Source organism: Oncorhynchus mykiss, chromosome 23, assembly GCF_013265735.2.
Source record: "Oncorhynchus mykiss isolate Arlee chromosome 23, USDA_OmykA_1.1, whole genome shotgun sequence".
In the NCBI taxonomy this organism is placed as follows: Eukaryota; Metazoa; Chordata; class Actinopteri; order Salmoniformes; family Salmonidae; genus Oncorhynchus; species Oncorhynchus mykiss.
The window spans coordinates 18,994,620-19,010,148 of record NC_048587.1 but is presented as its reverse complement, the minus strand read 5'-3'; the positions used below and the strand labels follow the sequence as shown (position 1 = coordinate 19,010,148).

The 15,529-nt window shown below is 42.9% G+C and overlaps 2 protein-coding genes across 3 annotated transcripts in view; both read right to left on the bottom strand.

Moving 5' to 3' along the window:
- LOC110502399 (F-box/WD repeat-containing protein 4-like) overlaps positions 1-1,913 on the bottom strand; it is a 31,799-nt gene extending 29,886 nt beyond the window's left edge. The window contains exons 1-5 of the mRNA XM_036960855.1: positions 1,909-1,913; positions 1,671-1,766; positions 1,085-1,174; positions 738-870; positions 387-472 (exon numbers count right to left, since the gene is read on the bottom strand). Coding sequence (XP_036816750.1) covers positions 387-472; positions 738-870; positions 1,085-1,174; positions 1,671-1,766; positions 1,909-1,913 — 410 coding nt within the window. The remainder of the gene's footprint in view (positions 1-386; positions 473-737; positions 871-1,084; positions 1,175-1,670; positions 1,767-1,908) is intronic.
- A 6,025-nt stretch (positions 1,914-7,938) lies between these two features.
- On the bottom strand, positions 7,939-14,556 carry LOC110502398 (fibroblast growth factor 8). 2 transcript variants are annotated; one of them, XM_021580389.2, is made up of 5 exons: positions 13,773-14,556; positions 13,638-13,674; positions 12,436-12,616; positions 10,414-10,520; positions 7,939-9,204 (listed from the first exon to the last, which is right to left on the bottom strand). In XM_021580389.2, the coding sequence occupies exons 1-5, from the start codon at positions 13,802-13,804 to the stop codon at positions 8,920-8,922; spliced, it is 642 nt and encodes a 213-aa protein (XP_021436064.1). In that variant the 5' UTR covers positions 13,805-14,556; the 3' UTR covers positions 7,939-8,919. The 2 variants fall into 2 exon arrangements, with proteins under 2 accessions (XP_021436064.1, XP_021436065.1); XM_021580390.2 differs by having other exon boundaries at positions 12,436-12,583.
- Between the last annotated feature and the right edge of the window lie 973 nt (positions 14,557-15,529).

The window sequence follows — 15,529 nt, the reverse complement described above, 5'->3', positions numbered from 1 at the left end:
GTGTGTGTGTGTGTGTGTGTGTGTGTGTGTGTGTGCGTGCGTGCGTGTGTGCGCGAGCAACATTAAGTGTGTGGGTGTGTACATGGCTGAGCAATCAAAGGGCCTATGAAGGCAACCCCGCTTTGCCTTGATATCCTGTTTTTTCACCTCTCTCGATCCCTCTTTCACTGTTCCCCAGACCACCTGAGGGAAAGAAATATCGTCCTATGCAGTAAAAGAGGACAATGAACCCACTGCTAGGGTTCATCTAGCCCCAACCTCGACCATCACCTAAACCAGCCAGTGTTGTACTGGACCATGGGGCTTGTCCTGAGGGGGCAGGACTCTCATATATGATGTTAATGTAGCTGTCCGACTATGTTGGAACATTCTAGGCATGTACGTACCTCAATGTGGGACTAATAGCCACAGACCACACCTTGTCATTCATGGGGATAGTGCCTCTGGGGCAGTTGGAAGACAAAGTCCAAATCTAAAAGAAAACATTAGGAAAATACTAACATTAAAAACATTGTAAATGCGATAAAACCATAGTTGTCTGTGGTTGACAGTTAATATGCTAATATGCCACAGGGTGGAACACACAGAGTTTCTGATGGCAATTTATTCGCCCAGCTTGCATTTGACACACACTCTTGGGTTGCCACCCAATGGGACACTGCAGTAGAGCTCTGTCAGCCAGAATCGTTTTAAAGAAACTGACACATTATGTGCTAGCACACTAGTGTGTGTCTTACCCGGGCTGTTCTGTCTCTGGAGCCGCAGACCATCAGTCCTTCTATGCAGCCCAGGCAGTTCACCTCCTGCTTGTGACCTGAGTACTCTACAGAGAACCCATTCCTTCTGTGGTGCACCAGGATCTTACCATCTCTGTAAGAGACAGATAATAGTTCATCATAACAGACGTGAGTGTGCTTCTATGGCCGTGGGTCTGCAGTAGTGATGATGCTTCTATTTTCGTTAGTCTAAATATGTTCACAGCAGGAATGGCATATGATTACTGAAGCAAAATGCTGGACTGAACTTCAACCACTGATAATATTCCTTCCAGGAATTTGGGTCAAGGCGATTATTGCTTGTTTACCTTCCTCCACTAACGAGGTGCACACTCCGATGTCTGCAGCCTGAGACAGATACAGCACATCCCCATCGAGGCTGTATCCATGGCAACAAGCTGTGGGGGGAACACACAATCGAAACATTTGTTTTTCTACACCTCGCTTCAGACTTCACGGATTGAGGTGACACGATGATTAAAAGGAGATAATGATCATCCCTTTAGTTGAAACCTTGTCAATTGCACAACCAGAAGGGAACACTTTTTAAAGTCATCTAAGGATGGACAGTAAGCCAACCATTGACTCTCTGGATAGGGCATAGCAGTACTCCTAATGAGCTTCTCAGCCCCAACATCGAGAACTATAAGCTATTCAGCAACCATTTTTCAAAGACATTAACACCTAAATATCTAATACCATTTACTTGTACACAGCTTTATGAAAACATACTAACAATAGCGCTACAGGAACTCATTGTCAATTATTTCTCCCTAACCCTTCACCTTGCCAATCCCTGTCGTGTGTTCATTGGGGCTAGAGATGAGATGGATTAGGATAACTTCTGAATCTACACTATGTCACCATGAGGCCAAAACTCACAAACACACTCACTTAATCCTCCATTTGAGCGTGACTTCCTTTCTGCAGATCCCATGGCTCCAGTTCTGAGATACCTTCACTCTGTCCTTCAGCGGGATGTGGAGATACCTGTAACACGGACAGTGATGTGATAACACAATTATAACCCCCGAAGAATAACAAATAAACATAACCGCCGAACAGACGACGCTCACAAACAATTCCCTAAAAAGGCTTAGAATTACAACATTGCATGACATGAATATCACACGGCATAGTGGGACACCTCAAACAGAACAATATTGTTTATATGCATGTTGCAATTAGGATCTAGAGGGGATAAGAGCAGCTAGAAAGATACAAGACTGGTCAGACCTCAACTCAACAACGTCATCCAGGTCTGGGTTCCCAAAAGCATCGTAGCAATAAGATCATCTTAATTCCATTTACACTAAATGGACGAAAGATTATCTTAGTGCTACAACGTTTTTGGGAAAACCCAGTCCAGAAAAGTAGCATATGTATTCACATGTGTTCAGGAGGCTGTGCCAGAGGGGGTGGATACGGGCTGGAGGAAACAGCCTGCTCCTCTCACAGAGCTGAGGGATGTGGTATCCTGTAGCTCTCAGCAGGAATGCCAAGTTCATTTACACTGGCGTTAGGCTGCATCTCAAAGGAGACCCATGGTTCGATTAGAGTGGCTGTCACTGTGGCACATGGAGCTGTGCTGGGGGGAAGAGGCAGTGATGCCAGGATGGCTCAGGTCCAATTCACAATGTTAGGTTCTCTAGACCAGTCAGTCAGACTCCACAGCGGCAAGTGGGAATAAATAGGGTATTTCTTACAGTGAATGTGTCATGAAATACAGTGTCGCCATGTCAACGTAACTACAGTCAATGACCGAGTATTTTATTCTCAGCATTATGTAGCAGCATGACTGTGCGCAATAAGGAATGTGTTATTATGCAGCTATAACTGATTTATAAACGCTGTAAGTCATATCTATAGCATGTAACCACCAGGCTATCTGCATACATTTTTACAAAGAAACAGAAACGTATTCCTGGGGCACCATACTGAAGCATTGTAGCGCATGCACTACATGCTACAGTGTTGCATAATTTTGCATCAAGGAGGACAAGCGGTGTGACAGACTGTAGCAAGCCGGGAAAAGATGTAAACAACGCTTGGGAATTCATGATGCTTACTTATCATGAAACGACCACTGTAGCCTACTGTACGAATAACAAATGTATTTCTTACACATGCGCTTCTTGTCATGACATTCCAGTGTTTATGAACTCTTTCTCTATCTTCCTCCTTACTGCGTCCCGATTAGCAAATTGGTAAACAGTTTTGCAAACTTGAGAAAGGCGACTCAAAGACTTGTATTCCAAATTTGACATGATGTGGTAGAGCACATCATCTGGTAACTGGAATAAGAACATTTTAAGTTCTTATTGAAGAAGGTTTCTCTTTTCCGTTTCTGTGTTGCCCTGTATATTTCTCTATGAGGTGTATTGCTTATTCTGTGGTAGTAAAAAATAAAGTTCTAATAATAGCGGTAAACAGTATTCCGTGTTTTCAGAGCGCGTTCAATAGAGAAGACACAAGAAGCCATTCCAAAACAGTAACAGCAGAGCACGCGATGACGTCATGCGACGTAATGACGTCATACACCTATAACCTGTTGCCCTGTCAGGGTACATGTATAACGTAGCAGGCGGGAAAGAAACGCATGAAACTAGATCGCCTACGTACTGGTTTTGACGAGCAGGGGGGAAAATACTGTCGGGGAAGTTCTGTTCTGCATGTTCAACCAATCCAGTAAACGTTAATAAGGATGGAGTGTTGCCTTGTTAAAGTCCAAAGGAAGTCCTGTCAAAGGCTCTTTCCATTTATCCTGAAAATCGGAACATCCGGCTGTTGGGGACATAGCAAAGTCTAGGGTATATGAAATTAAATGTCTCACTCTCCAATTATTATATTGCTTGTATTTGCAACAGTATAAGCAACAGTTACATGTATTGCTTTGCTATACTGTGGCATTTTGAGGTGTTGAAAACCTACACACACTTTCCACAGTGCTCTATAGCTAACTGCTGTAATGTTTTGTTTTATTCTGCAGCTTTATTTACTAACTCTGAGTTTAAGCTCGTCATTGCTTGGCCGGGTGGCCTCTTTGGCTGTTTCTCCTTGTCTTCACTGTTTTCTATTGGCTATTCTGGCATGGGCATGAGTTCCCCGGCAGCAGACATGCTCTGTGGCTTGTGGAATGCCCCTCAGTCCTTCTGAGGGGCTGAGGCATATTGACTGACCCAGTCTCTCTGATGTTTTTGTTGTGGGGTTTTTTTGTATGGCGAGCTTCTTGTCATTGCTGGCGGACCCCCATCTTGTCAGTATTTAAAGCTGTCATTGTCTGACATGTTTTTCTATTACAGCCACAATGGGCCCGTTTGATCAAGGGTTATGGTATGTGATAGGCTGTTTGATCAGAGGTCATGGTGTGTGATTTGCAGCTTCTAGGTGGCGCTTTCTATTTAGACCAAAGTGGCAGCGTAACCTTAGCTCATTCCGCGTTGTGACTGTGTTGCTCATAGAGAGGTGACGGAACTGAAACCAAGTTCCCTGCAACAACTGGATGGCGACCAGGTCAGACTCAGGTGACCAGGTCAAACCACTATAGGACCATAGGAACCACATCCCACATCAACATTATGATTTAGAAAACATTGTGATTTAAAAAACAATATCATTGACTCTCTGTATGTATCTGACGAATACTGTTTCTAAGCAAAAAGCACCTGCGGTTCTTGGGATGATGCCAGCTGTGAAATACTAGAATACTGTGAAAAAGAGTACTGTGGAAAAGGCTTTATAATGCAAGGACAATGGTTTCAAAAATGTTCCAAAGTGTTTTATTTTCTCTGGACAAGTTTGTATGCATTGTAAATCATGTGAGAACCACATATGTTAAATCTCTCTGCATGCAAAATATTGCTCCTTTTCACCTGCAGTTCTAATCTATGTCCAGAATTGAAGGTTATTCACCAAAAGCAATAAAGTACCAAAAGTTGTACAGTGGTGAAATTACTACTAATATCGACCATTCAACTGTCGCAAAGCTCAACAGTTTCGTGTCACTAGCATCCATTTGTGCACATTCACATCACAAGGGTGCTCTAGCCTTCAGTTACAACAGGCAGCCCCAAAAGTCCTTGATCAGCTGTGCATAACGGCACATCACTGAAATATGCAGATCGTTTCTTAGAGACGTGTCCTCTGTTGAAAGCTGCACACACTGAAAGGCCATGTCCCAAACACTGGGACATCTAAAAAAAAATCATTTATGGGTCGGGTCTCCAGCTGAACTGACATGGCTAAAAGGAAATGAAGAGGTTGGGAGGAGAGAGCTGGGGAGCAGAGGGGTACGCGGGGGGGGGGGGGGTGGTATTCCCTTTTGATCTTTTTAAGGCAGAGAGGGGGGACTCTCCCTGAGCAGGCAAACACATTTAACTGGTAATTGTTCAGATCATTCTGACAATCAGTCTTGGAAATGCATGGACAAACAAAAGTTTACAGCTCCAATTGGAAAAGTCAACAGGTCTCCCGGTAAGGCCCATATAAACAAATGAAACGTATGAGTTGGAGCTCCACTTTGATCAGTGTTTGCGTTTCAATTATTCAGCTTGGTTTGGCTGCTGGCTCTTCCCTAACATTGAAGGAAGAATAGGGACATGGATTTAAGGGGGATCTCTGTCACATGGAAGGAAAATCAATACAACTAGTATTCTAGGCTCCAAGAATGAAATGAAGAAAACGGGAGTTAACTGTGCACTATTTCTGGACAGTGTCAAACACACAGAAACCTCAAACCCACTTGGTCATTGATTGCTGCTTATTGTGGTTTTCCTGTTGTTTTTTGTAATATTCTCTATATTGAGAAAAGTAGATGGTAAACATACCTGAGACCTCAGTATGAGTCTCCTGATCAGGAAAATAATAAAGGAAAGTTTGTGGTATTTGATCTCACACAAAAGTTTTACTTTTTTTAAATTAAGATATATTTAGATGTTATGAGTTTTTTTATCAGGGCAGTTTGCATCAGTTTGCAGCAGTTCTGCATAGGGAGGCAGGGTCGTGCTCCTTGCTCACCCCTGCTATTCTCCTGTCTCAGCGGGGGGGGTGGGGCTAAATTGCTCCCTAAGCAAATGAAGAAGGTAGCTCTTGTTTATCTGGGGTGAAGGACGATGGTTGTGGCTCAATAAAAAACGAAAGAAAGCAATTTTAACCCCTGTTTCTGCAGCAGAATTGCTCTGCATTTGCAAGGCTTCACAGGCTACACAGAAGGTGCGACTTTTCCCACAACGTACTCCTTCCCCAGTGTCTTCTGGGACTTTAGAGTCATAGGACCAACACGGAGCTGTAACAGAGTGGGCAGACTAGGGAGTCACTACAGAGAGCCCAGGGGGACAGAAACCCTGTTAATCCATCATGGAAGGACTCAATCAGATTAATGTCAGGTTTTGTGAATAGACCTTTTAATTCAGTCTTCAAGTATGGAAGAGCATTTCAACTCCTAAGCACTGACTTAACAATTAAGATGTGAGGTTAGATACGGTAAGATATAGTAAGAAAGGAAGGGTGGGGGGGGGGGGGGTAAGATCATGACCATAGAATAAAAAAGGCATTTGGGATAATGATCCTCCCCAAGACAACAGAATTCAGTCAACATTGAAAAATAGTTGTATGTTTTTATACCTTTAGGCAAGTCAATTAAGAACAAATTCTTATTTCCAATGACGGCCTAGGAACAGGGGGTTAACTGCCTGTTCAGGGGGAGAACAACAGATTTGTACCTTGTCAGCTCCGGGATTTGAACTTGCAACCTTTCGGTTACTAGTCCAATGCTCTAACCACTAGGCAATCCCGACTCCCCAGAATCATATACATAAATGCTCTGGACTTTCAAAGAAGGGACATTACCAATTTGAATCTACAATGAACAGACTCCTTGAAGTATAAATTGCCAGTGAAGCCTGCCATGCTGCTCTTCACTGAGTTCCATAATTAGACTTTGCTCTGGCATACAGAGCTCAACCAGAAGGCCTTACTATGCCTTAAGTAGAACACACACCAGAACGATGGACGGCCGAGTGCAACCGAGGGCCTCTAACCAGAATACCGGACGTCATTTTCTGTTCATTTTTCGAAGATTCTACACCGTCGGTAGGTGGTCCCTGTAACACACAGTGGCCATATCAAGATACTGAATAGCTGCCTGCTGCGCTTGGCTGCCCCTCATTCTGATATGTGTGGGGTTTTTACAGAGATGCATCACCAGGTCTTGTTCTGCCATGCAGAGCTGCATCAAGAGACCCTTCTGTAGCAAGATAGTTCTGCTTAGTCTGATATGGGGGAGCAAGAGAAGCAGAAGGGTTCAGAAGACATCTTGGAAAGAAATGAATCCCTGGAGACACTGTGGCCAAGGAGTTGTCAGAACCCAACCTCCCTCACTCAGCACAGCTCTCCACCCATGAGGACACCGTCCACAAACAAACACACACACACACCGGGGCTGTCCAATCAGATTATAAACACACACAACGGGGCTGTCCAATCAGATTAAGCCCTGAGGTGTTAAAGGAGTGAGATGAAAGAAAAACAGCCGTCTGCACACAAAGAGACACAGACAGTTACTGAACCTGGAGAAACCAAAGCCTTAAACAAACACATTGCTATCATCTCTGAGACAGTTACTGAACCTGGAGAAACCAAAGCCTTAAACAAACAGATTGATATCATCTCAGGAGGACCAAGCAGAAGAAGACCAACACACTTCTTCTATATGCTAAAGGGCTCCAACATCAGTGACCTGCTGTAGTCTTACACTGCTTGCTATAGACTGCTGCTTGGCCTTCTAGGGGGATAAGAGTAGCATTTCAAACAGAGCGAAGCAGGAGGGAATCTCTTTATCAAACATTACAGATAGATATTTGTCTACTGCATGGTTGGAGGACGAAAACATTTCCCACTTTAAAGTTGACATTTCTAAGATCAACTCAGAGAAACTGCAAATAGAAAGACATCTCTGTTAACAACAGAGTTCAAGGGTTGTAGATGTATGCATAAAGGGTTTGAAGGCTGGGAAGGGATGACCTTCTGTGTTACGTATCATCAGAATGCTTTTGTGATCCAAGTGACCTGTGCGTGTGCGCGTGGAGTGACTTAAGCCATCTCCAGTGTGTGCTTAATGACACTTCCACTTTCCAAGGCGGTTCAATGAGTGTACAACAACCACTTAACCAACAAGAGTTTAATATCAGTATTCTAATGTACATTTATTACACATTTTAAATAAATATCCCGTCATTAAAATTATTTGCACACATCCTCAAATAAAAATAGATTTATATATGTATAAAAACAGACAAACCAAAGGGCAACAAAATCAAAGGGAGTTTCCTACATGTCGATGCATTTTTACACCTCTAATTTAGTTAGAACTATAGCAAGAAACCTGTGATTATCAATGTAGCTGCCACATGTTCCATTGTGTGTCCTTAAAGCTCTGTTTGCTTTAACTGTGTTTGTCTGTATAGAATTCCAGACGTAGCAGGGGCACACCACAGTGTTCAAAGCAGAGGTGCCGTGGCTGTGTGTAAGACTGAACGCGACATTACCCAATACTGAGCTCCTGAACGCAGCATTTATGCTTTGTGTGTGTGTGTGTGTGTGTGTGTGTGTGTGTGTGTGTGTGTGTGTGTGTGTGTGTGTGTGTGTGTGTGTGTGTGTGTGTGTGTGTGTGTGTGTGTGTGTGTGTAATGTGTGCGTATGTGGGGTGGGGGTGTACTGTATGTGTCGCTGAACACAGCATATTCTGGCAGTGCGGTCGATCAGGGCCCTTCAAGTCTCTTGGAGCAGCAAGTGTGAGTCCAAACAACTCTGAACCGTCAAACAAAAGTAAAAACACAACCTAAATTACAGAGATGATAAAAAGTCCACTCTCTACGAAGAAAGGTCAGCACCCCAAATGTCCGATGAGTTATGTGCATCTAGAAACAACTTAACATAGGTCAGTACTAAAAGTCTCAAGTACAAAAATAGACTTCTTATTTGTTTCTGTTTTCTTTACTTTCTGAAAAAAATTGTAAAAACTACATGTTAGATATAGTAATGTTCAGTACAAAAAAAGAATGTCTCTAGAGGTTTTGGACAGAGGAGTTCATTTCAGCTTCAGTCAGTTTTTCCTCCTCCTCTTTTCCTCCCTCTCTGACCCCCCTCAGCGTTCGGCTGAGAAGCGTGTGCGTTTAGTCCTGGGGCTGAAGGGGTAGTGGACGAAGTCAAAGGGCTTGTGCTGGGCCGGATGGGTGGGATGGGATCCCAGAGGCAATCGTTTCATAAAATGGACCTCGCGTTGGTGCTGCCGCGTTCGCGAGCCTTTCCGAGGGCGTCCACGTCTAGTGAAACCCATGTACCAGCCCTCGTAGCGTGCGTTCCTCAGCGCCGTGTAGTTATTCTCCAGGACAATCTCTGAGAAGATGCAGTCGTGGCCTTGCCCATTTCTCTGTGAAAGACAAACACGCACACACACACATACATACCAGGTCAGTCTGAGGTTCTGAAGGAGCTTTCAATGAAGATTTACAGATGGAAAATATCAGATGTATGAAGGCTACCCCGAACAGTATGTCCCTGCACACACACACACAAATACACATGCGTGCAGCCCTCCCCACACACATGAAGCATATGCTACAACCATTACAGGCCCAGATCAGAGAGGGGGGATGACAGTAAGCGATGAGTCTCCCCCCTCAGTAAACACAGAGACGCAGGCAGTGCACCAAGGACCACTCACGGGTCAGCAGCCTAAGACACCATCATAGGAGAAATACCTCAGGAGTTCAAATTCTTTATCAGCTTCATGTGTGGATAAACTAGACTAGTCTCCCTTCGGTACAATCAAATACATGGTTGACTAGCATCCATTCTATCTATCTCTACGTTTTGAGAAATGGTCCGACAGGGTGGATTTTTTATTTTCCTGCTGGCTTCTACAGTGAGAGCGAAGGGAGTTTGTGCTCTTGTATTGTGAGCAGTAGCTAGGCCCTGCGTCCTCCCACAACCCCTCCAGCCCAAAATCCACTGGACTGTGACACGTCACACACCGGCAACAGTAACTTAGCTCAACGAGCTCAACCTAGATGGACAAAATGGGCTGTTAAAAATAAATCTAGCATTCATGCAGCCAGCTAGCAAGTGCAAAATACACAAATATACACATAGTAATTTAAACACACACACACACACACACACACACACACAGGCTGTTGCTGGGCCGGTATGGCAGAGAGAGGCAGCTCAGGGCAGATGGTGCACCTGGCAGGGTTCTGTGGGGGGGCGGAGATGGCAGCCCTGTTTATTAGCCAGCACAGCGAGAGAGGAGCAGAGACACCCTCGGACCCACAACACGTTACACAGAGGAGGAGACTTCCAACAACATACAACGACCCCTCTCACATGCAGAACCTACCAGAGGTGGACGGTTCTGGAGCCTAGCTCTAGAGAACCAACAAACAGAACCACGGCCACACTGAACTATGGTAAGAACTGTTGCAGACTGGCCATACAAAATCCACTGGTCTTAGAACCCCCAAACAGTTCTACAATATAATCAAACAGCGGAACCACCGACGAAGAACCTCGAAAGCCTGAGCCAATGGAAAATGATCATAACCCTCAGTGGAGTGCTCAGAGGAACTGTTCTCTCTACCTTTCCGACCAGCTTCCCCCTCTTGTTCATGCAGATGTAGAGTCCTGTCTCTGCTCCTTTGATCCGCACGCGACTTCCAAACGTGTCCGTCTCTACGACGAGTTTGGCTGAGGAAACAAAGGAGTTTTGTTATCAACCAGGCGTTGCCACTATTAGTAATGGCACGTTACTCGAAGACATCGTTTGGTTGATTCAGTTTATACTTTTATACGAGAAAACTCTATATATCATCAGACACACACACACACACACACACACACGCACAAAACCTGTGGGGACCATTCCTGAGGATTTACGCAAGCTTAAATTCTTGCAGAATGACAAAAACATGTGTACCACAATTCTTTGAAAACTGAAGAGGCCATCCTGGAAGGACTATCAACTTAAAAATAAATAAAAAACTTTACATTTCTACTCACTTCACACATAAGCACCACATTCATAGATCACGCTTGGAATCAGAAGAAAGAAAACACATAAACAGAAGTGTGTTCAATGGTTTATCTATGTGTCTATGTGTACTGTAAGTCTCACAACTGCTTCTATGGTTGTAAAATAAGGAGGCGTGGGTTTATCAAACTCAAATGTGTTTATCTATGTTGTTGTGGCCTTCCACGGAGGCACGCCATGTCGACAAAGCCGTTATAAATCAACTTTTCATAGGCTTACAAACAGTTGTTATTAGCACCCCCCTACCTACATGACGATGACACACACATTCATAGACCAACATTGGGAGAAATAAATAACCCATGGTGCATCTGGTAGTTTTACTGCTCAGCCTCTATTCTTGTTAAAACAGATCAGAATTCAACAAATAGGACTACGGACATTTCAAAATGTTAGCCACATGTATGTCCCTTATTAGAGATTCTAACCCCTCTTTGATTCGTGCACACTGTGGTCATTGAGTTACAGTTATAATCAGATGGTTGGACTAAACAATAAAAGCCACAGCTGCAGACCCACACATGCAAGCTGCTACCAGGGTAAAGGTGCCACTGGCACAGGTGACCGGAGCACCTCCACACCCCCTGGTGCAAACCACAAACACACACACACACTCAATAAACCACATTAGACAGGATACACACAGAGCCAAAGGTCCAGTTTGCTGCCAAATTATATTTAATTCTAAAACCATTCAATGGCAATAAAAAAATAAAACGTTTTATTTTAAAATAGAAATTCCAAGTCTAAACAAAATATCCATCTTTGTGAATATGCAAAGATGATTAGATAAATGTAGCCTGGCTGTCCAAGGGAAACGTAAAATGCAAGCGGGCTAGTTGGAATTTCACCGCGGTCTATTTTTCTTAGTAAGCTGGTCAGAGTAAAGAGAGAGAGAGAGCTATGCAGGAAATGTTCAGAATGTTAAGGTAAAATTATTTATAATGGCTCTTCCAGGCATGCATTTCTCTGGAGAATCACCTTCAGCACAATATTCAATCCAATTTAAATTTGAGGTCCGCGGCCTCATCTCAACAATACCTGATAGATACCGTGGCGTGTTATTTACCGTAAAAAATAGAGAAAAACAACTTATGTTTAATGTAGTCGCTGTATTGGGTTACTAACCTCCCACTGTGCATAGATGTCAGTTCAATGTCTAGTTTGTATTTAGGCCTACATTTAGTTGAGTTGTCAACGTGAAATCAACTAAAATGTCACCATGTCATTGGATTTATGTTAAAAGTTGGGTGAAAAATATATGAAATGCCCTTACATTGATTCGTTTTTCACGTTGATTCAACGTCATCACATAGATTTTTTGGGGTTGAAATGATGATCCAACCAGATTTTACCCAGTGGGTTCTTGCACATGATTGTAATACAAAGAACATGGGCCTTTAGACCCTATATGCCTATATGCATAGCCCACCACTGTTATATTCATAGGGCCTACGTTAATTTTAGTAAGTTAGTTTAGAGTTTTAAACTTAATGCATTTTGGCTAGTTAAAACTGAGAAAAAGTGTGAGGAACTTGAAACAAGTACACAAAGTTTGTTTATTGGGCTTACCGTATACGTCTCCATCGTCTGCCATGGCGTTGATCTTCTTGTTGGGCAGAACCTGTACGTGCTTCCCGCTGGTTCGGCTGTAAAGCTGGTAGGTCCGAATTAACCTGCGGCTCACACGGTCCGTCACCTTGCTCTGTTCGCTTACATGCTGCGTGAAATTAGGCGAGGACTGATTGGTTACCTGTCAGAAATTAAATGTCATCACAATCAGTATTTTGAAAAAAATGGCCTCAAAGTAGGCTTTTACAGTTGCCTATGTTTTAAGCAACAATATCCTAATTTTGCTCTAAAACCAAAAGAAGCCAATTTGGAAATATGTTTCCATTTTTCTTTAGGCCTAATAACGCATCACTTGATAAAATGCAATAGACCATAATGATTTAATCCTAATGCCAAGGCCAACAGTTCCTTAAATGATGTATGCATCATTTGTAATGTAGGAAAACCTTGAACTGAAAAAGTGGGCGCAAGGTGCAACAGCGTGTGCGTAAAAGTGAGTGTAGGCAGATAGCGTGGTGTTAGATAGATACTAACATGTCTAAAATATCAAATAGGCTATACATAATAAATGTTTAATATTTCACTCACAATAAAATGGAGCAAGTGGGCATATTAATGACTATATTAAACGTGTCCCTATTTGACACTTAGCCATACGCCCTCGTGTCTGTTTCAAGAAACGACAGCTAAGGAACAATGATGGAAACTTCTGGCCCTAATATTTGAACCCCAATAGATTTTTCAGACTTGCCTTTCCCCACGCGATGCCCCTTCTGTGCCCACGCATCCTGCGCGAGGGAAGTATGTTCGCAAGATACCTGCCAAGCTGTGACGCGGGCGGCATGCAGCGCGCCCGCTGCCCCTTGCGCCTTGGGGCCCAGCTGATATGTTATATCACAAATGATATGACGATCCATCACCTCTCTCTCCCTCACTGCTCGCTATTATTACCCCGTGCTTTCAGTCCCAGAAACCATATGTTTTAACAATTTACATTTGATGTTCTACGAATTTTCAAGATGCTAAAATAACGACATGTCGTCCAATGAGATTTACAGTTTTATCCAATAATGAATAAATCCACTGAGACTGAACCGTTTGTAAATTATTGGTAAATGAATCGAAAACGCGGGAGATATTTAAAATCATAATCAATCATTAAAATAAATGTTACATTTCAAATCACATGCATATGGACATACCTGAGCATAGTAGCAGAATGCAAAGAAGTGTAGGAACCTGAAAAAGAGAAACATAAATGAGTTATTATACATTAGGGCACGTAAATCACACATTAATCAACAGAAGGAGAATTGAGAGTTGCAGGAAATACTCACAGATAACTCAACTGGGATGGGAGGCGTCGCATGTTGATTGTGTTGATTGTTCCTTCGATAAATGCAGCTGACAGGGCTTGCAGTGTTTCAAAATCGAGGTTATTTGGTAAAGATAGGCTTTGTGAAACACTGGTTTCGGTTGCAATCCTTGCTCTTCAAAGACTTCATTAAAATCCCAAACGACCAAGGCTGGAGGACGTGGTTATTTTTTTTGTCGTTGTAAAAAATGGGTTACATTTCACGTCAAATAAATGTCCATAGCCTGTTTTGAAAAGACGGAGGGCTCACGAATTATCGTCAACCTTGACAGTGAAATGCTAAACTGAAAATGATCATTGATAACAATGATGAATGATTATTGATAAGTGTCTGTCTGTCGGTCAGGCGGCCCTCTAGTTTACCAACGATTAAGTGCACTTAGAAAAGGTGCATTCAAGTTTTGTCAAAAGCGCTGGTGAGTTTTCTAATAATAAGAATACAATTGCAAAAGCAAACAAGGTCATCCTATGCCAATGAAGATGACAGTTCATTCGCTGTAATATTTATCTCTTTGTAATTCCTTCAGAGAATCCTCAGTAGCTATCTTCCAGTTTAGCCGGTTGTAGAGAGTTTATATATCGGGCTTCTCGGTGGTGGATAACGTGCGCGTCCCTTGCGTTCAGAACGGGTGATGTTGCCTCATTGATCGGTAGTGCAGGACTGGCGACTCTCCAGTCTCCCCTCCTCTCCTCCCATCGCAGGCTCCAATGTCAACCCCTTGTTCGCACTCACACCCCTGGTTAAAATGGAAGGACGATCTGCGAGGAACAAGCCCCCTTTTTCTGCAGAACAAAAGCCACCCCCCTCCCCCTGCATTTAAAACATATATTCACCTGAGGAAAAGTCAACACTTGCGAGGAGAAGCAGGAGGAGTCTTAACATACCCAGTGCGCAATGACGCTTCTGCGCCGAATTACCGAATTACCGAAGGAATTAATGAAATAACAAGTTAACGGAACGTTCCTGGTAATTTAACATATATTAAAATCTATTCCAAATGAAAGAGAAAAATTCAAACACAAATTTGCAATCTATTTTAGTACAATGACCGCATATCATCAATGCAAATGATTTTGCTTTAGTTTACAGCTACATTATGGCTACAGATTTGGCCGGTTTTTCGTTTTAAGGATGAAACAGATGTGTCACTGGGATGAGTACAGACTTGTAAAATGCGTATCTTGTGTATTGCCTGAGAAAAGTGAGAGACTGACATAATAACAGGATTACAGGCGATTAGCGTTTTTAAAACACCCCCTCCCTGCATTTGATAAAGGGAGCTGCATTAATCTCCAGTAGCCTACTTCAAGATAGAATCCATAATTGAAACAATAACAAAGCGTACTCCCCAACCCTGTTTCACCAAAAAGCTAAGGGATGGGGCTGGAGAAATCGAACTACTCTCACATTCATAGTCAGAGCTATGGATGCAAAGACTGTATAATTGACAAATGTATAATTTTAACCATGTTTTGAGGCTATACAGTGTTTGTTTACCTTTACGCTGTCAACAAAATTTGGAGTAAAACAAGTTTATATTTTGGGTTCTGGTGGGGGTACGACAGCTGAACAAAGCTCATGGGCCATTTATAAATTATATTCTTTAAGAAGCAATGGGTATATATCATTAATAGAAACACAAATACCCCCCCCCCCCATGCTAAACCCCCTGGTATTGTAATGGTGAGTGGTAAGCATGCCCTGGGGGTATGATATTT